This window comes from Coregonus clupeaformis, chromosome 23, assembly GCF_020615455.1.
Source record: "Coregonus clupeaformis isolate EN_2021a chromosome 23, ASM2061545v1, whole genome shotgun sequence".
Taxonomy (NCBI): Eukaryota; Metazoa; Chordata; class Actinopteri; order Salmoniformes; family Salmonidae; genus Coregonus; species Coregonus clupeaformis.
Genome location: NC_059214.1, coordinates 31,200,108 through 31,221,104, shown reverse-complemented (window position 1 = coordinate 31,221,104; position 20,997 = coordinate 31,200,108). Strand labels below are relative to the sequence as shown.

Genomic DNA, 20,997 nt, shown 5'->3' with positions numbered 1-20,997 from the left:
ATCATGCCTTTAAATACAGTCAATCATTTTAGTTACAAAACAAAATAACATATGGATCCTTAAATAATTTAACAATAAATAAACCACAACATGTCAGCTAAAGCAATTGCATTCACAAATGCATGCAACTGTTTTTAATCTTGGCTGTTGTCACTTTTCCGTCGTGGATGTGGTGGAGGAGTCAAGCGCAGGAAACAGAGGTTTAGTCCAACAAGACTTTTAATAGTCTCAATAACACGAGAACAAAACCCCGACCTCGAAAACACGAAGTGGCGAGGGAAAATTACGCACACGCGTAAAACACTAAACATGAAAAAATGACACGGAAAACAAACACGTATCATAGACACAGTGGCAACAGAATAACAACACACAAATACCCTAGATCACAACACGGAACTTATAAGACACGTAATCAACTCCCAAACAGACACAGGTGTGACAGACAGACAAAAGCAATCAAACACAGAAACATAGAGCGGTGGCAGCTAGTACTCCGGGGGACGGCAAACGCCGAAGCCTGCCCGAACCAGGAGGAGGAGCAGCCTCGGCCGAAACCGTGACAGTACCCCCTTCACGCGGCTCCAGCCGCGTCGACCCCGGCCTCGGGGGACGGCCAGGAGGACGCGGACCCGGGCGCGTGGGATGCCCATGGTGAAACTCAGTCAGGAGGGATGGATCGAGTATGTCCCTCCTGGGCACCCAGCACCGTTCCTCCGGACCGTACCCCTCCCACTCCACGAGATACTGGAGACCACTCCTCCGGCGCCTCGAGTCCAAGATGGTCCGGACCCTGTACGCCGGGACCCCCTCGATGTCCAAAGGGGGGCGGAGGGGTCTCTCCTATCTCATCTTCTTGGAGTGGGCCAGCTACCACCGGCCTGAGAAGAGACACATGGAACGAGGGGTTAATATTTTTATACTCAATTGGCAGTTGTAACCTGTAACATACCTCGTTCAATCTTCTCAGGACTTTGAAGGGCCCCACAAACCGCCGACCCAGCTTCCGGCAGGGCAGGCGGAGGGGCAGGTTTCGAGTCGAGAGCCAGACTCGATCTCCCGGTGCGTACACCGGTCCCTCACTGCGGTGGCGATCGGCGCTCGCCTTTTGTTGACGGATGGCACGCTGCAGATGGACATGGGCAGCGTCCCACGTCTCTTCCGAGCGCCGAATCCACTCATCCACCGCAGGGGCCTCGATCTGGCTCTCGTGCCACGGTGCCAGGACCGGCTGATAACCTAAAACACACTGGAAAGGTGTTAAGTTGGTGGAGGAGTGGCGGAGAGAGTTCTGGGCCATCTCTGCCCAGGGGATGAACCTCGACCACTCCTCCGGCCGGTCCCGGCAATAGGACCTCAAAACCTACCCACATCCTGGTTGACACGTTCCACCTGCCCATTACTCTCTGGGTGGTACCCGAGGTAAGGCTTACCGAGACCCCCAACCGTTCCATGAACGCTCCCCAAACTCTGGAAGTGAACTGGGGACCTCGGTCAGACACAATATCCTCGGGGACCCCATAGTGCCGGAACACATGGGTAAATAGGGCCTCAGCGGTTTGTAGGGCAGTAGGGAGACCCGGCATGGGAAGGAGACGACAGGCCTTGGAAAACCGATCCACAACGACCAATATGGTGGTATTCCCCTGGGAGGGGGGTAGGTCAGTTACGAAATCCACCGATAGGTGGGACCATGGTCGTTGTGGAACGGGCAGGGGATGTAGCTTACCCCTGGGCAAATGTCTAGGCGCCTTACACTGGGCACACACCGAGCAGGAGGAGACATAAACCCTCACATCCCTAGCTAACGTTGGCCACCAGTATTTCATGCTAAGACAGTGCACGGTCCGGCCAATACCTGGATGTCCAGAGGAGGGTGATGTATGAGCCCAATAAATAAGACGATCACGGACCTCGAGCGGAACGTACGTCCGCCCCACAGGACACTCGGGGGGAGTAGGGTCGGTACGCAGTGCCCGCTCGATTTCCGTATCGACCTCCCATACTACCGGAGCCACCAAACAAGATTCCGGCAATATGGAAGTAGGCTCGTTGGACCTCTCCTCCGTGTCATACCGCCGGGACAGGGCGTCTGCCTTACCATTCTGGGACCCTGGGATGTATGTGATCTTAAAAACAAACCGGGTTAGGAACATATTCCACCTAGCCTGACGAGGGTTCAATCTCCTAGCTGCCCGGATGTACTCCAGGTTACGGTGATCAGTCAGAATGAGGAAAGGGTGTTGAGCCCCCTCAAGCCAATGCCTCCACACCTTTAGGGCTTGGACTACGGCTAACAGCTCCCTGTCCCCAACATCATAGTTGCGCTCCGCCGAGCTGAGCTTCTTCGAGTAGAAAGCACAGGGGCGGAGTTTAGGTGGCGCGCCGGACCGTTGTGACAGGACTGCCCCAATACCGGTCTCGGACGCGTCTACCTCAACCTGGAATGGTAAAGAGGGATCCGGATGCGCCAGCACCGGAGCCGAGGTGAACAGGTTCTTAAGTTTGACAAATGCCCTGTCCGCCTCAGCCGACCACCGCAAACGAACCGGACCCCCTTTAGCAGGGACGTAATGGGAGCTGCAACCTGTCCAAAACCCCGAATAAACCTCCGGTAGTAATTAGCAAAACCCAAGAACTGCTGCACCTCTTTTACAGTGGTTGGAGTTTGCCAATTACGCACGGCCAATACCCGGTCTACCTCTATCTCCACACCAGACGCGGACAACCGATAACCCAAAAAGGAGACGGACTCCTGGAAGAACAGGCATTTCTCTGCCTTGACATACAAGTCATGCTCCAACAGTCTTCTCAACACTCGGCGCACCTGGGCTACATGCTCGGCTCGAGTAGCAGAGTACACTAGGATGTCGTCGATGTAAACTACTACCCCCTGCCCATGCATGTCCCGGAAAATCTCGTCCAACAAAGGATTGGAAGACTGACGGAGCATTCATTAACCCGTATGGCATGACGAGATACTCGTAATGACCCGAGGTGGTGCTAAATGCTGTCTTCCATTCATCCCCCTCCCTAATGCGCACCAGATTGTACGCGCTCCTGAGATCCAACTTTGTGAAGAACCGCGCTCCGCGTAATGATTCCATCATCGTCACAATCAGTGGAAGTGGGTAGCTGTATTTAACTGTGATCTGATTGAGACTACGATAATCAATACACGGGCGCAATCCCCCGTCCTTCTTCTTCACAAAGAAGAAACTCGAGGAGACTGGGGAAGTAGAGGACCGTATGTATCCCTGTGCCAAGGACTCGGCTATGTATGTCTCCATAGCCGCTGTCTCCTCTTGAGACAAGGGATACACATGACTCCGTGGAAGAGCCGCTCCTGTTTGGAGATTTATCGCACAGTCCCCCTGTCTATGAGGAGGTAGCCGTGCTGCCCTCGATTTGCTAAACACGAGTGCTAAATCCTCATACTGGGGGAATGCGCAGTGCGGGCACTTGGTTCGGACTCTCTACCGAGGTCGCCCCTACGGAAACACCTAGACATCTCCCTACACACTGAGCAGACCACTCCATAAGAGCCCTCTGTTGCCACGCTATGGTAGGATCATGGGTGCTTAACCAGGGAAGGCCCAACACCACGGGGTACGCAGGAGAGTCAATCAGATAAAACTGAATGATCTCCTCATGACCCCCTGCGTCGTCATCGTCAGTGGTGCTGTGACCTCCCTGATCAGGCCCGACCCCAACGGCCGGCTGTCTAATGCGTGGACAGGAAATGGATCGTCTACCGGCCGAAGGGGAATCCCTAACCTACTACAAAATGCCCGATCAATAAAGTTCCCAGCTGCGCCTGAATCTACTAGCGCCTTATGCTGGGAATGAGGTGCCACCTGTGGAAACCTCACAGGAATACTCATGTGACCAACAGAGAGCTCTGGGTGAGTGGGGCGCCTACTCACCTGAAATGACTCCCCAGTGCGTGGCCTGTTGTCACCTCACCCAGGAGACCCTCCCCAGCACCTGGCCGCAGTGTGTCCTCCACGACCGCAGGTGGTGCAGGGATGGCCCCCCCTCGGGTTCCCTCTCCTCCTCTCTCTAGCGCCAGCACCCCCTAGCTCCATGGGGAATCGGCTCGGGGGTGCTGGAGGGTGGACTGGACGACCCCCACTCGGGACGTCCGCGGGTAGCCAGCAGGGTATCCAGACGGATGGAAATGTCCACCAACTGGTCAAACGACAGGTTGGTGTCCCTGCAGGCCAGCTCCCGATGAACGTCCTCTCGTAGACTACACCGGTACTGGTCGATGAGGGCCCTCTCATTCCACCCCGCATCCGCCGCTAGTGTCCGGAACTCCAGTGCGAACTCCTGTGCGCTCCTCTTCCCCTGTCGGAGGTGGAATAGACGCTCTCCCGCCGCTTTCCCCTCAGGGGGATGATCGAAGACAGCCCTGAAGCGGTGGGAGAACTCCGCGTAGGTGATGGTTGCGGCGTCTATTCCCCTCCATTCGGCGTTGGCCCACTCCAACGCCTTGCCGGAGAGACAGGAGATGAGGGCGGAGACGCTCTCGTATCCCGAGGGCGCCGGGTGTATGGTGGCAAGGTAAAGTTCTACCTGCAGGAGGAATCCCTGACACCCGGCTGCAGAACCGTCATATGCCCTCGGGAGTGAGAGCCGAATGCCACTGGGTTCCGGTGCTGAGAGAGGAGGACTGGCCGTTGGTGATGCAATGTTGTAAGGGTCCTTGGCCACCTCAGGGTTCACCAATCGGCGCAGAGTGTTGGACACCTCGTCCATGGCGGTCCCGAGTTGCCGGATCATGGCGTCCTGGAAGTTGATCCGGTCCAGCAGGGATTTGGGTGCCGCCGCTGTTCCTGCTGACTCCATGATGGTGTGTTGTTCTGTCACTTTTCCGTCGTGGATGTGGTGGAGGAGTCAAGCGCAGGAAACAGAGGTTTAGTCCAACAAGACTTTTAATAGTCTCAATAACACGAGAACAAAACCCCGACCTCGAAAACACGAAGTGGCGAGGGAAAATTACGCACACGCGTAAAACACTAAACATGAAAAAATGACACGGAAAACAAACACGTATCATAGACACAGTGGCAACAGAATAACAACACACAAATACCCTAGATCACAACACGGAACTTATAAGACACGTAATCAACTCCCAAACAGACACAGGTGTGACAGACAGACAAAAGCAATCAAACACAGAAACATAGAGCGGTGGCAGCTAGTACTCCGGGGACGGCGAACGCCGAAGCCTGCCCGAACCAGGAGGAGGAGCAGCCTCGGCCGAAACCGTGACAGCTGTATTAAACACTTTAATACCTTTTTAGACTATATGGAATTGATTATATTTGTTTGTAAATTGTTATTGTACTTGTGGTGTTGTTTAAACTGTTCCAAACGGTCAGAAAAATATTGTAATCTAACAGAACATGTTTGAGACAAATACTGTAACAAGCACACAGCATGCACTCCTCCTACCCTCCTTGATATCCTTCTTATGTATTATTATAATTAGTATTATTATAGCTAAAATATTCTTTAATACATTTCAAGTTCATAAAAATTAACTTGGCAAGGGTCTATTGTCCTGCTGATAGCCCATCAAAGATGGAATAGGTAAGGCTGCCAAACGATTTACACTTGGCCCACAGCTTTGTAACGTATTTACAATGCACTTTCACTGACTCCGTTGATAATGTTGAAAAGAAGAGGGTCCCAAGCTTTCTGTAGGTCAACATTTTATTCATCAACAATTACGTTGTGTGAAGGGCACTCATGTCGGCCATTCACAGTGAGCACATAGGCCTATACTCCTCCCAACCATGATTGTGACCATAATCTCCTCACCCTCTACAACAAGTCCTTCTCCGCCTGACTCTCTACCATTGCCACCAGATTCTTCTTGCTATTGTTGTTATCTGTTCAGTAACATTCCAGTCTCACAACAACTGAAATAAATAATTTCATATAATCATATACATATAATCCTTAAGAAGCGCCTTCTTTTGTCATTTTTTTCCACGTGACAATAGAATGCGCTTCTTACGGATTCTGTGTAATTACAGGGTTAAAAAAATGACAAAAGAAGGCGCTTCTTACGGATCAACTCAAAAGGTTAACGGTTTATGCATTAATTCCAAAGGTTAGGTCAATGGTTTAGGGAAGGCTTAAAACAAAATAATTAAAAACGACACGCTATTACCATCTGGTATCATCAGTATTCACCGTATTCTCCCAACTTGCTAGTTCATTGTGAACTGCAGTAGCACAAATCAAAATCTATTCCTATTGATCAGTCTGTTCTCCTACCCTGGCTTAGATGACTGACCGCAGCTTTCCCACCTAGCCGAGCTATTAGACTATCCTTTTGTAAATTAATTGAGGTTTGAATGTTTCTGTCCAAGAGTCTTTCTCCTCTCACACTACAGAGTCCTGCATCTGGCAAATAAATGTATCATTAGCCTACGGGTGGTCCCGGAGTTGAGCGAGAACATGGGTAAATAAAATGCTGCAATTACACTTGATTTTCAAAAAAAATAGGATACTTGTGCCTTACAACCCTACATAAGCAAGCTGAGTGATTAATTGACTGTTTTCGAAATTGTATTAGCATTATTAGTTGGCTAATTCAGGATTTCGTTCAAGTGATGAACAGAATATTTTTGCTAATGAAATTGGTTATTTCTTTGCCTAAAGTTGTTTTAGTAAAATTACTTGTCTAATTCAGGCTTTTGTTCATATACCATACACAGGCCATATAGACCTACAGTTTAAAACAGTGCAGCTGGAAAATAAAATACAATTTTAAAAAAGAAAGAAAAAAGTAACGACGATCAGAAAGGATGTGTCGGTGCTTATTTCTTTTAAACCAAAGCCATGAATGAGTGAGTCAGAATAGCCTACTAAATAGACCAAGCCTAAACTAATCAATTAAATTGCCTAAATAAACTAGTAAATGTAATAAATCAAATAAATCAATTAAATATCTCAGGTCTTGAAAATATGGGCAACCTTTTTCCCCTCCGTATACAACATGGGCACGATCCCGACTTAGACATTTATGCCTTTCCTATGCACACCTTTCCTACGCACTTCTCAGTGTTTGGTATTCAGACGTAACATTTTTAGGCCCGTGATGCGCTATGCAGGTGCAGCTACCTTGCGCGCTAAAAATATATATCATTCAACTGCTGAAAACCCTCCCACTTGCTGGCCAACATATTTTCTTGTGGTGTTTTCATTCAATGGGATTTTCAGTACATTTATCTTAAGTCATCCCTTTTGTCGAGAGACTCACTAGAATACATAGAGAGAACGGGTCAGAATATAAGAATCAATGAAAGAAAGCAATCTATGCATATTCGTCTCCATTTCAGCACCAACTGGTATTGTATTTTGTATTTATTAAGGATCCCCTCACTCGTCCTGCAGTCCAGCAATATTAAGGCAGTTATATACAATTAAAGATATTACATGACTTTACATTTCATAACACTTTTCAAAACACATTAAGTGTGTGCCCTCAGGCCACCGCTCTACTACCACATATACAGTGAGGGAAGAAAGTATTTGATCCCCTGCTGATTTTGTACGTTTGCCCACTGACAAAGAAATGATCAATCTATAATTTTACTGGTAGGTTTATTTGAACAGTGAGAGACAGAATAACAACAAAAAAATCCAGAAAAACGCATGTCAAAAATGTTATAAATTGATTTGCATTTTAATGAGGGAAATAAGTATTTGACCCCCTCTCAATCAGAAAGATTTCTGGCTCCCAGGTGTCTTTTATACATGTAACGAGCTGAGATTAGGAGCACACTTAAAGGGAGTGCTCCTAATCTCAGTTTGTTACCTGTATAAAAGACACCTGTCCACAGAAGCAATCAATCAATCAGATTCCAAACTCTCCACCATGGCCAAGACCAAAGAGCTCTCCAAGGATGTCAGGGACAAGATTGTAGACCTACACAAGGCTGGAATGGGCTACAAGACCATCGCCAAGCAGCTTGGTGAGAAGGTGACAACAGTTGGTGCGATTATAGGCAAATGGAAGAAACACAAAAGACCTGTAAATCTCCCTCGGCCTGGGGCTCCATTGCAAGATCTCACCTCGTGGAGTTGCAATGATCATGAGAACAGTGAGGAATCAGCCCAGAACTACACGGGAGGATCTTGTCAATGATCTCAAGGCAGCTGGGACCATAGTCACAATTGGTAACACACTATGCCATGAAGGACTGAAATCCTGCAGCGCCCGCAAGGTCCCCCTGCTCAAGAAAGCACATATACAGGGCCGTCTGAAGTTTGCCAATGAACATCTGAATGATTCAGAGGAGAACTGGGTGAAAGTGTTGTGGTCAGATGAGACCAAAATCGAGCTCTTTGGCATCAATTCAACTCGCCCTGTTTGGAGGAGGAGGAATGCTGCCTATGACCCCAAGAACACCATCCCCACCGTCAAACATGGAGGTGGAAACATTATGCTTTGGGGGTGGTTTTCTGCTAAGGGGACAGGACAACTTCACCGCATCAAAGGGATGATGGACAGGGTCATGTACCGTCAAATCTTGGTTGAGAACCTCCTTCCCTCAGCCAGGGCATTGAAAATGGGTCGTGGATGGGTATTCCAGCATGACAATGACCCAAAACATTTTTTGAAATATTTAGGACTAACTTATTCATTGCCACCCATTCTGAAACTGATTGCAGCTCTTTGTTAATTGTTGAATCATCAAATCCAGTGGCATGTCATTAGTAAAGATTGAAATAAGTAAGGGGCCTAGACATCTGCCCTGGGGAATGCCAGACTATGTTGGAGAGGCTTTCATTAAAGAACACCTTCTGTGTTCTGTTAGAAAGGTAACTCTTTATCCACAATATAGCAGGGGGTGTTAAGCCATTTTACATTTACATTTTAGCAGACTCTTATTCAGAGCGACTTGCAGTTAGTGAGTGCATACATTATTTATTTTTTATTTTTCATACTGGCCCCCCGTGGGAATCAAACCCACAACCCTACCAACTGAGCTACATCCCTGCCGGCCAATCCCTCCCCTACCCTGGACGACGCTGGGCCAATTGTGCGCCGCCCCATGGGTCTCCCAGTCGCGGCCGGCTACGACAGAGCCTGGATTCGAACCAGGATCTCTAGTGGCACAGCTAGCACTGCGATGCAGTGCCTTAGACCACTGCGCCACTCGGGAAGCCATAACACATACCTTTTTCCAGCAGCAGACTATGATCAAAAATGTCAAAAGCAGCACTATTGTCTAGTAAAACAGCTCCCACAATCTTTTTATTATCAAAATCATCAATTTCACTCAGCCAATTGTCAGGCATTTGTGTAAATGCCGTGCATGTTGAATTCCCTTCCCTATAAGCTTGCTGAAAGTCTGTTGTTAATTTGTTTACAGTAAAATAGCATTGTATCTGGTGAAACACAATTCTTTCCAAAAGTTTACTACGGGTTGGTAACAGGCTGATTGGTTGGCTATTTGAGCCAGTAAAGGGGGCTTTGCTATTCTTGGGTAGTGGAATTACTTTTGCTTCCAGGCCTCCAGGCTTGAGGGCACACACTTTCTTGTAAGATTGAACTTATGGCAAATAGGAGTGGCAATATCATCCGCTATTATCATCTGTAATTTTCCACCGAAGTTGTCAAACCCAGGTGGCTTGTCATTGCTGATAGACAACAATTCCTTCACCTCTTCCACACTCACTTTACAGAATTCAAAATTACAATGCTTGTCTTTGTGATTTGGTCAGTTATACTTGGATGTGTAGGGTCGGCGTTTGTTGCTGGCATGTCATGCCTAAATTTGCCAATCTTGCTAATGAAAAACTAATTAAAGTAGATTTAAAAAATACTCTGATCTTGTAGATTATTAATGCAAATATTAGGGTTAGGAAAGTATGTATATAAAAAAAAACTGTTTGGAGAACCTTTACTCACTAAATATATTGATGAATAAAAAATACAGTGGTTTGATTCCTCCTGAAAGTTGTCATATTCAAGTTCAATCCATAAAATTATTGGAAGGTGGAAAAAAATAGGGGGTTGAACAATGATCCTATAAATCTACCTTAATTCTCACTAATTATGGAACGGTCCAGTCGTCGTGAATCGTGCACCAGGCTCAAGGTTTAACCTGCTACATGTGGTCTGAGTTCCATAATTATTCAAATAGGCAACATGTCACAAATTATTGCACAACGTTAGCCTAATATTATCCACTAATGCTAGCGACCCTCAGGAACAACTTACAAGGACTTGACAGAGGAACGAAAGGTAAAAGGAATGGAATGATGAAAAAAATATATATATACAGTGGGGAGAACAAGTATTTGATACACTACCGATTTTGCAGGTTTTCCTACTTACAAAGCATGTAGAGGTCTGTAATTATTATCATAGGTACACTTCAACTGCGAGAGACGGAATCTAAAACAAAAATCCAGAAAATCACATTGTATGATTTTTAAGTAATTCATTTGCATTTTATTGCATGACATAAGTATTTGATCACCTACCAACCAGTAAGAATTCCGGCTATCACAGACCTGTTAGTTTTTCTTTAAGAAGCCCTCCTGTTCTCCACTCATTACCTGCATTAACTGCTCCTGTTTAAACTCGTTACCTGTATAAAAGACACCTGTCCACACACTCAATCAAACAGACTCCAACCTCTCCACAATGGCCAAGACCAGAGAGCTGTGTAAGGACATCAGGGATAAAATTGTAGACCTGCACAAGGCTGGGATGGGCTACAGGACAATAGGCAAGCAGCTTGGTGAGAAGGCAACAACTGTTGGCGCAATTATTAGAAAATGGAAGAAGTTCAAGATGACGGTCAATCACCCTCGGTCTGGGGCTCCATGCGAGATCTCATCTCGTGGGGCATCAACGATCATGAGGAAGGTGAGGGATCAGGACCCAGAACTACACGGCAGGACCTGGTCAATGACCTGAAGAGAGCTGGGACCACAGTCTCAAAGAAAACCATTAGTAACACACTACGCCGTCATGGATTAAAATCCTGCAGCGCACGCAAGGTCCCCCTGCTCAAGCCAGCGCATGTCCAGGCCCGTCTGAGGTTTGCCAATGACCATCTGGATGATCCAGAGGAGGAATGGGAGAAGGTCATGTGGTCTGATGAGACAAAAATAGAGCTTTTTGGTCTAAACTCCACTCGCCGTGTTTGGAGGAAGAAGAAGGATGAGTACAACCCCAAGAACTCCATCCCAACCGTGAAGCATGGAGGTGGAAACATCATTCTTTGGGGATGCTTTTCTGCAAAGGGGACAGGACGACTGCACCGTATTGAGGGGAGGATGGATGGAGCCATGTATTGGCCAACAACCTCCTTCCCTCAGTAAGAGCATTGAAGATGGGTTGTGGCTGGGTCTTCCAGCATTACAAAGACCCGAAACACACAGCCAGGGCAACTAAGGAGTGGCTCCGTAAGAAGTATCTCAAGGTCCTGGAGTGGCCTAGCCAGTCTCCAGACCTGAACCCAATAGAAAATCTTTGGAGGGAGCTGAAAGTCCGTATTGCCCAGCGACAGCCCCGAAACCTGAAGGATCTGGAGAAGGTCTGTATGGAGGAGTGGGCCAAAATCCCTGCTGCAGTGTTTGCAAACCTGGTCAAGACCTACAGGAAACGTATGATCTCTGTAATTGCAAACAAAGGTTTCTGTACCAAATATTAAGTTCTGCTTTGCTGATGTATCAAATACTTATGTCATGCAATAAAATGCAAATTAATTACTTAAAAATCATACAATGTGATTTTCTGGATTTTTGTTTTAGATTCCGTCTCTCACAGTTGAAGTGTAGCTATGATAAAAATTACAGACCTCTACATGCTTTGTAAGTAGGAAAACCTGCAAAATCGGCAGTGTATCAAATACTTGTTCTCCCCACTGTACATATGAGATGAGTAGTGCAAGGTATGTAAACATTATTAAAGTGACCGTAAACATTATTAAAGTGACTAGTGTTCCATTTCTTAAAGTGGCCAGTGATTTCAATAGGCAGCAGCAGCCTCTAATGTGCTAGTGATGGATATTTAACAGTCTGATGGCCTTGAGATAGAAGCTGTTTTTCATTCTCTCGGTCCCAGCTTTGATGCACCTGTACTGACCTCGCCTTCTGTATGATAGCAAGGTGAACAGGCAGTGGCTCGGGTAGTTGATGTCCTTGATGATCTTTTTGGCCTTCCTGTGACATCGGGTGCTGTATGTGTCTTGGAGGGCGGGTAGTTTGCCCCCGGTAATGCGTTCGGCAGACTGCACCTCCCACAACTGCAGGGCTCTCCAGCACGACAGGATGCTCTCAATTGTGCATCTGTAAAAGTTTGTGAGGGTTTTAGGTGATAAGCCACATTTCTTCAGCCTCCTGAGGTTGAAGAGGCTCTGTTGCGCCTTCTTCACCATACTGTCTGCGTGGGTGGACCATTTCAGTTTGTCGGTGATGTGTACGCCAAGGAACTTGAAGCTTTCCACCTTCTCCACTGCGGTCCCGTCGATGTGGATAGGGGGGTGCACCCTCTGCTGTTTCCTGAAGTCCACGACCATCTCCTTTGTTTTGTTGATGTTGAGTGAGAGGTTATTTTCCTGGCACCACACACCCAGAGCCCTCACCTCCTCCTTGTAGGCGGTCTCGTCATTGTTGGTAATCAAGCCTACTACTGTTGTGTCGTCTGCAAACTTGATGAATGAGTTGGAGGCATGCTTGGCCACGCAGTCATGGGTGAACAGGGAGTACAGGAGGGGGCTGAGCACACACCCTTGTGGGGCTCCAGTGTTGAGGATCAATGAAGTGGAGGTTTGTTTCCTACCTTCACCACCTGGGGGCGGCCCATCAGGAAGTCCAGGACCCAGTGTCACAGGGCGTGGTTCAGACCCAAGGCCTCAATCTTAATAATGAGCTTGGAGGGTACTAAGGTGTTGAATGCTGAGCTATAGTCAATGAACAGCATTCCTACATAGATATTCCTCTTGTCCAGATGGGATAGGGCAGTGTGCAGTATGATGGCAATTTCATCGTCTGTGGATCTATTGGGGCGGTAAGCAAATTGAAGTGGGTCTAGGGTGACCGGTAAGGTAGAGGTGATATGATCCTTGACTAGTCTCTCAAAGCACTTCATGATGACAGAGGTGAGTGCTACAGGGCGATAGTCATTTAGTTCAGTTACCTTTGCTTTCTTGGGTACAGTAACAATGGTGGTCTGCGCATGCTCTGAGGACGCGGCTAGGGATGCCGTCTGGGCCGGCAGCTTTGTGGGGGTTAACATGCTTAAATGTCTTAATCACGTTGGCCATGGAGAAGGAGAGGCCACAGTCCTTGGTATTGGGCCTCGTCAGTGGCACTGTGTTATCCTCAAAGCGGTCGAAGAAGGTGTTTAGCTTGTCTGGAAGTGAGACGTCGGTGTCGGCGCCGTGTCTGGTTTTCTTTTTGTAGTCCGTGATTGTCTGTAGATCCTGCCACATACGTCTCGTGTCTGAGCCGTTGAATTGCGACTCCACTTTGTCTCTATACTGATGTTTTGCCAGTTTAATTGCCTTGCGGAGTGAGTAGCTACACTGTTTGTATTCTGCCATATTCCCAGTCACCTTGCCATGGTTGAATGCGGTGGTTCACGCTTTCAGATTTGCGCGAATTCTGCCGTCTATCTACGGTTTCTGGTTAGGGTAGGTTTTAATAGTCACAGTGGGTACAACATCACCTATACACTTCCTGATAAACTCAGTCACTGTTTCAGTGTATATGTCTAAATTATTTTCGGAAGCTACCCGGAACATATCCCAGTCCGCGTGATCAAAACAATCTTGAAGCGTGGATTCTGATTGGTCAGACCAGCGTTGAATAGTCCTTAGCATGGGTACTTCCTGTTTGAGTTTCTGCCTATAGGAAGGGAGAACAAAATGGAGTCGTGGTCAGATTTGCCAAAAGGAGGGCGGGGGAGGGCCTTATAACCATCCCGGAAGTTTGAATAGCAATGGTCGAGGATTTTAGCAGTGCGAGTACAACAGTCGATATGTTGATAGAACTTCGGCAGCCTAGTCCTCAAATTTGCTTTGTTAAAATCCCCGGCTACAATAAATGCAGCCTCAGGATATGTGGTTTCCAGTTTGCATAAGGTCCAGTGAAGTTCTTTGAGGGCCGTCGTGGTATCGGCTTGAGGGGGGATATACATGGCCGTGACTTTAACCAAATAAAATTATCTTGGGAGATAATACGGTCGGCATTTGATTGTGAGATATAATAGGTCGGGTGAACAGAAGGACTCGAGTTCCTCTATGTTACTACAATTACACCATGAGTCGTTAATCATGAAACACACACCTCCGCCCTTCTGCTTCCCGGAGAGATATTTATTCCTGTCTGCGCAATGAACTGAGAACCCATCTGGCTGGACCGATTCCGACAGAATATCCCAAGAGAGCCATGTTTCCGTGAAACAGAGTATGTTACAGGCCTTGATGTCTCTCTGGAAAGAAATCATTGCCCGTAGTTCGTCGACTTTGTTAACTAAAGATTGAACATTAGCGAGTAGAATACTTGGAAGCGGTGGGTGGTGTGCGCGCCTCCTAAGTCGGACCAGCAGGCCGCTCCGAGTGCCTCTCCTTCGCAGGCGATGTTTTGGGTCAGCCGCTGGAATCAGTTCAGTTGCCCTGGGGAGAGCAAACAAAGCATCTGCTTCGGGAAAGTCGTATTCCTGGTCGTAATGCTGGTGGGTTACCGCCGCTCTGATATCCAATAGTTTTTCCCGGCTGTATGTAATGATGCAAAACACTTTCTGAGCTAATAATGTAAAAAATGAATGTACACTGATTGAAGTGTATTTAACAGGTGACATCAGTAAGGGGTCATAGCTTTCACCTGGTCAGTCTATGTCATGGAAAGAGAAGGTGTTCCTAATGTTTTGTACACTCAGTGCAGATGATCCCAATTTTAGCTCGAAGACGGCTGCAATTTGAAAAGAACGAAAAGTGGCACATTGAACCATGTCACGTGGCATATTTTATAAAGTATTTGGATAGTTTTCAAACAAAGACGTCATATCTGAATTCTTTATGCACCATTGTTTTGTTTGGTCTTTGTCCTGTATTTTTTAGAAGCATCCAGCGGCAGACAGTGAGCGCTGAGGGCGCCCGGTCTGTGAATGTCTCAGATGGTGTTTTTGCTTCTCAGTTGGTATGTGTGCATGCAGTGTTCTAACGCCATGGACCAAGGCTATATGCAGGTCCGACCAGACTGGCCAACACAGATCCGATCAGACAGGCCAACACAGGTCCGATCAGACAGGCCAACACAGGTCCGATCAGACTGGCCAACACAGGTCCGATCAGACTGGCCAATACAGCTCCGATCAGACTGGCCAACACAGGTCCGATCAGACTGGCCAACACAGGTCCGATCAGACTGTCCGACACAGGTCCGATCAGACTGGCCAACACAGGTCCGATCAGACTGGCCAACACAGGTCCAATCAGACTAGCCAACACAGGTCCAATCAGACTGGCCAACCAGGAATAGGGCCAGTCCGCCCCTGGCTGAAACCCTCATCTTAAACACCAATGGTATTCACTAAGTTGATAGGTTATATTTAGGATAATCTTTTACAGCTTTGTCATTATATTTTCTATTTTAAAATCATCGTATTGTATTATTTTATATATTTTACATGTAATAAGGCAACACAAAGGGCCAGAGATAATTACAGACACCTGTGATAATCTGGGTAGAAAAATGGCACTAGATGTCATGTTATAAATTACATAAAATCCTTGAAAGTTACTTAACTTCAACTTTGTACGTTACCAGAAATATACCCTCCCTTTGCAACCCTATCTGCACCTATAGCGAACACACCCACAACACATGTAAACACACTGATCTATAATCAGCTCAATTTCTTTTCAACACTCAACACATATAGTTCGGGAGTCCACAAGGACCTGAGGAGTCGAACAAAATCAATTGAGATTCTCCTGGGGAGAAAGAGATATGACAGACTTCTTGATTGATTGACTGACAGACGATTAGCGTGATTGCTGATTGACAGGCAGCTGTGTGAGAGGGTGTGTTTGGTCCAGAGAGCATTACAAGAGCAGCAGTCTCAGCCTTGTCAGTCTCAGCTAGTTTCCTTCCAAGTCACCTTGACCCTTAGCTCATCACAAGCAGAAGACCATGCCACACAAAATGGGTGAGTCATTTGTAAGAGTCCTAAACGCTTTTGTGTGTTCCAGATTAGATGCCATTTTCACTTTGTCTTTAAGGTAGAAGAAATGAGTTTATTTCATTGAGTAAGAAAAGCATTATCTTCAATACTTTGATGTGGCTTATCTGATCTGGTTGCAGCCGAGAAGGTTCTGATCGTGTACGCCCACCAGTGTACTGGGTCATTTAACGCTGCAGCTAAAGATGCAGCTGTGACAGCTCTGACTGCTCAGGGCTGTAAGGTGGAGGTGTCTGACCTCTACGCCATGAAGTTTAAAGCCTCTGCTACTGTTGACGACATCACTGGTAAGTCTGAACCATGCGTTACTTAATTACAGTAGTGAATGATATAAGTGTGTAAGCTTGAGTGCCTATTAAATGCTTAAGGTCACAACAATTTTCTGTTGGCAAGAGCTTTTTCTTTTCTACCTCAACTTGCTTAGTCTCAGTCTGTTATGATTTATCAGGGGAGGTGAAGGATGCTGAGCACTTCCAGTATGGAGAGGAGACCATGCTGGCATGGAAGGAGGGCCGACTCTCTGCTGATATCACTGAGGAACACTGCAAACTCTCTGAAGCGGAGCTTGTCATATTCCAGGTGATCTCCTGCAGTACTGTTAAGTGTCTTAGGCTTACGTTGATGAAGCCAATTTTCCTAACCTAATTTTAAGTGTAGAGCCTTTAGTGCTTTTTGGATGGTGGCTGAAATGCACCCATTCCAGGTACTGGTTTTTGACTAGTGTCTCATCTCTCAGTTTCCTATGTACTGGTTCACTGTTCCTGCCATCATGAAGGGCTGGATGGACCGGGTGCTCACACTGGGATTTGCCTACACCTCAGAAAAGAGGTACAGCCAGGGCATCTTCAAGGTAGGGGATGCATGTAGGGCCTACATAGATTATATTTTCAACCAGCAATGATCAAGAAATGACTCAGATTTTGCTGTTACTGTTACGTCAGCTGCTGTTCAATGACACAGGAGACATTTACTGCAATGGGCCTTTTAATAACACCACAAATGGTTGGTTTACATGCTCCTTCAAGGTTCCTCCCATTCTGTGGTCCATTCATATCAATGTCTCCTCACGTTGTTTCCCTCCAGGACAAGAAAGCCATGCTGTCCTTCACCACTGGATCCCAGGAGTCTATGTTCAGTGCCAATGGTATCAATGGAGACATGAATGTCACCCTGTGGCCACTGCGGGTATGTTAGGCTTGGCTGGCATGTAGATTGCTCTACAGTAATGAGCCTAAGCTTTCATCTGTTATCCCCACTGGATCTTTGCTTTTGACTTTCAGATTGGCAAGTACTAATATTGATGAAGGATTGCATAATTTGACCAAATCAATTAATGTGTTAATATCTACTTGAGCATGTTTATTCTCCCCCTGTAGAATGGCATCCTGCACTACTGTGGTTTCCAGGTTCTGGCTCCTCAGATCTTCTGGGCTCCACTCCACATCCCCGTTGAGGCTCGAGACAGCATGCTGGAGGCATGGTGCACACGGCTGCAAGGGCTTCTCGGAGAAATGCCGCTTACCTTCACCCCCTCGGACAGCTTTGATGGTGGGTGGGGCTTCCATCTCAAAGAGGATGTCCAGGAGAAGCACGCAGCCAATGAGTTTGGCCTGTCTGTCGGAATCCACCTGGGCAAGCCGCTCCCACCCAACAGCCAGATCAAAGCTGGGGTGTGAAGGAAAATATAGGAATGTCCTGCTCTTCTCTATACATGCTGTTTATGCTCTAAACCACAAATACATATTTGTTTCCTTAAACTTAATGGTGTCTACTTTAACAAGTGTGGTGTTAAATGCTTTTTCCTAGGTAGCTTAAGTAGTCAACTGGGTAATTCAAACGTCTTTTGAAATAGTTTGACTAAATTCAGGCTTTTACAGTTCTTTCATCTACATCATTACTTTTGTAGTTTACGTGTCAGTTCTATACCCTCTCCACACAGACATGCTGCTGACCTTTATGCCTGCTCCCACTGAAGGGCTGGGTGTGGCTTGAGGCTTCAGACCCTTCTCTGCCAGAGAAGAGGCTTTGGTTTGGGTCACTACGAAGGGCCTGTACCCTGCCACTCGACGCCCTCCACCTCATACAGAGAGGAAATGGTGCCATGTAGACGGTCTGACATGTAGTCGCTAGGAGAAGGAGTCTCACAATCTGACTTTAAATCAGGGTGATGTTCAGCAGTTACTGCATTGTGGTATGACTACTCTGCTTGTTCATTCCAATTTAGGCTTTTTGCAGTAAAGTAATCCTGAATGTGACCTGGTATCTGCTAGATTTCATTCTTGAGTCTGGAACTGCTGCTTTGTCAGAACAAAGCGACAATGAAGGGGCTGTGCCCTCGCTTCAAAGTGCCACATTACGCTGGGGCGATCTCCCTGTTCCTAATTGAACAAATATGATACATTTCATGTAGGACTGCCCCAGACCTGTTTCCATCCAGTCGTTCCATAATGAACGCACAAGCCTTAGGAGTTCAGACATTCGCCTGAATAGGGTGCATAAATCACAAATGTTCAAAACGTTATAACCCTTCCACACTAAAACAAGTGACAGACAACTGCAACCTGTTAAATGGTCTTGTGGCCAACAAGTAACAACTAATGTGCATTATTCAGCCCAAGCTAAAAACTTCAGCTTGCTATCAACTCAATTGGCTAGCTAATCAAATATTTGTTTTATACACGGGGGGGAGAAACATAAAGGCAACAATTTACAGTTCATATAAGGAAATCATTCAATTGAAATACATTTTGCCCTAATCTATGGATTTGACATGACTGGGAATACAGATGTACATCTGGTCAGATACCTAAAGGTAGGGGCGTGGGTCAGAAAACCAGTCCGTATCTGGTGTAATCATTTGCCTCATGCAGCGCGACATCTCCTTTGTATAGAGTTGATCAGGCTGATTGTGGCATGTTGTCCCGCTGTGCGAAGTTGCTGGATATTGGCGGGAACTGGAACACCGTCAATCCAGAGCATCCCAAATATGCTCAATGGGTGATATGTCTGAGTATGGAAGAACTGGGACATTTTCAGCTTCCAGGTATTGCGTACAGATCCTTGCGACATGAATGGCACGACATGGGCTGCAGGATCTAATCACGGTATCTCTGTGGCATAAAATGTGATTGTGTTCATTGTCAGTAGCTTATACCAAAAAACCCACCGCCACCATGTGGCACTCTGTTCCCGTTGACCTCAGCAAACTGCTCACCCACACGACGCTATCTGCCCGATAGTTAAAACCGGGATGCATTCGTGACGAGCACACTTCTCCAGCATGCCAGTTGATGTCGAAGGTGAGCATTTGCCCACTGAAGTCGGTTACGCCGAACTGCAGTCTGGTCAAGACCCTAGTGAGAAAGACGAGCACGCAGATGAGCTTCGTCCCCCCTTACACAGACAGAGATTTATTTGTATTTACAGATGGCATACAAGTTTGTTATTAAGGCACATGAAAGTTCACATTCCAGAAGGCATTTCTGCCCTAAAATAAAAAAAGTCCCATTTGTTGGCATTGGGAAATGACACAAAGTGAACATCTCATTAAATGACTTACAGCTTTATGTTTTACGTTGTGTTTCACTTTGAAGACTATGAGTGGCATTGGCCCCTAGTGAAAGTAGACAGTTGACATAGCTTATAATCAATATTGATGAATCAGCAATACACAAATTGGCTTAATTATTTATTTACTAACTAAATAACACAGAATACATAAACACACACACACGGTATAGGTAATTGATTACTAACGTAATACAATGAAAACAGGTCCATAGTGGACTGGACTAACAATAGCATGACTGCTTGGTCAGGGGAAAGAGGGGTCAGTAGAAGAGGGTGAAAGGGAGAGACAGAGATTCAAACTATCGTTGTTACATTTGGAAACTACGCTCACAGTAATCATAAAACAAAACTGATTTGAGCTTTAAGTCCTGCAGTGTGAAGAAGGCTTAAGAGGCCTCATTGATTTATGACTCCCATGTGATGTTTGGAGCCAGTGGGAGCACCCTCGTTTCGGCTGAACGCAACCCATTGCCACACGCCCCTCCATGGTTCACCACACAGCAGAAGCGCACTTGGAACATGGTCAGAACGCATGGGGTTAACTGGGAAGGCTGTTCCAGAACATACAGTGCCTTCGGAAAGTATTCACACCCTTGACTTTTCCACATTTTGTTACGTTACAGCCTTATTCTAAAATGGATTTTAAAAAAAATATATATATATCCTCAGCAATCTACACAAAGTACCCCATAACTACAAAGTGAAAACAGGTTTTTATAAATTTGGTAAATTAGTTTTTTTTTAAACCTTTCAAAAAATTATACAGCTGCACCATCGAGAGCATCCTGACTGGTTGCATCACCACCTGGTATGGCAACTGCTCGGCCTCCGACCGCAAGGCACTACAGAGGGTAGTGCGTACAGCCCAGTACATCACTGGGGCCAAGCTTCCTGCCATCCAGGACCTCTATACCAGGCGGTGTCAGAGGAAGTCCATCAAAATTGTCAAAGACTGTTCTCTCTGCTACCGCATGGCAAGCGGTACCGGAGTGCCAAGTCTAGGTCCAAAAGACTTCTCAACAGCTTCAACCCCCAGGCCATAAGACTCATGAACAGCTAATCATGACTACCCAGACTATTTGCACTGCCCCCCCACCCCCACCCCCCACCACATATTTTTACGCTGCTGCTACTCTGTTAATTATTTATGCATAGTCACTTTAACTCTACCCACATGTACATATTACTTCAACTAC

At 46.5% G+C, this 20,997-nt stretch overlaps 1 protein-coding gene across 2 annotated transcripts; it reads left to right on the top strand.

The window, feature by feature from the left end:
- The first annotated feature begins 16,106 nt into the window (after positions 1 to 16,106).
- On the top strand, positions 16,107 to 18,486 carry LOC121536854 (NAD(P)H dehydrogenase [quinone] 1). 2 transcript variants are annotated; one of them, XM_041844451.2, is made up of 7 exons: positions 16,107 to 16,198; positions 16,354 to 16,518; positions 16,680 to 16,810; positions 16,968 to 17,081; positions 17,315 to 17,416; positions 17,608 to 17,919; positions 18,171 to 18,486. In XM_041844451.2, exons 1-6 carry the CDS (start codon positions 16,183 to 16,185, stop codon positions 17,905 to 17,907), a joined length of 828 nt encoding a protein of 275 aa, XP_041700385.1. In that variant the 5' UTR covers positions 16,107 to 16,182; the 3' UTR covers positions 17,908 to 17,919; positions 18,171 to 18,486. The 2 variants fall into 2 exon arrangements, with proteins under 2 accessions (XP_041700385.1, XP_041700386.1); XM_041844452.2 differs by having other exon boundaries at positions 16,108 to 16,198; positions 17,608 to 17,779.
- Positions 18,487 to 20,997: the final 2,511 nt, after the last annotated feature.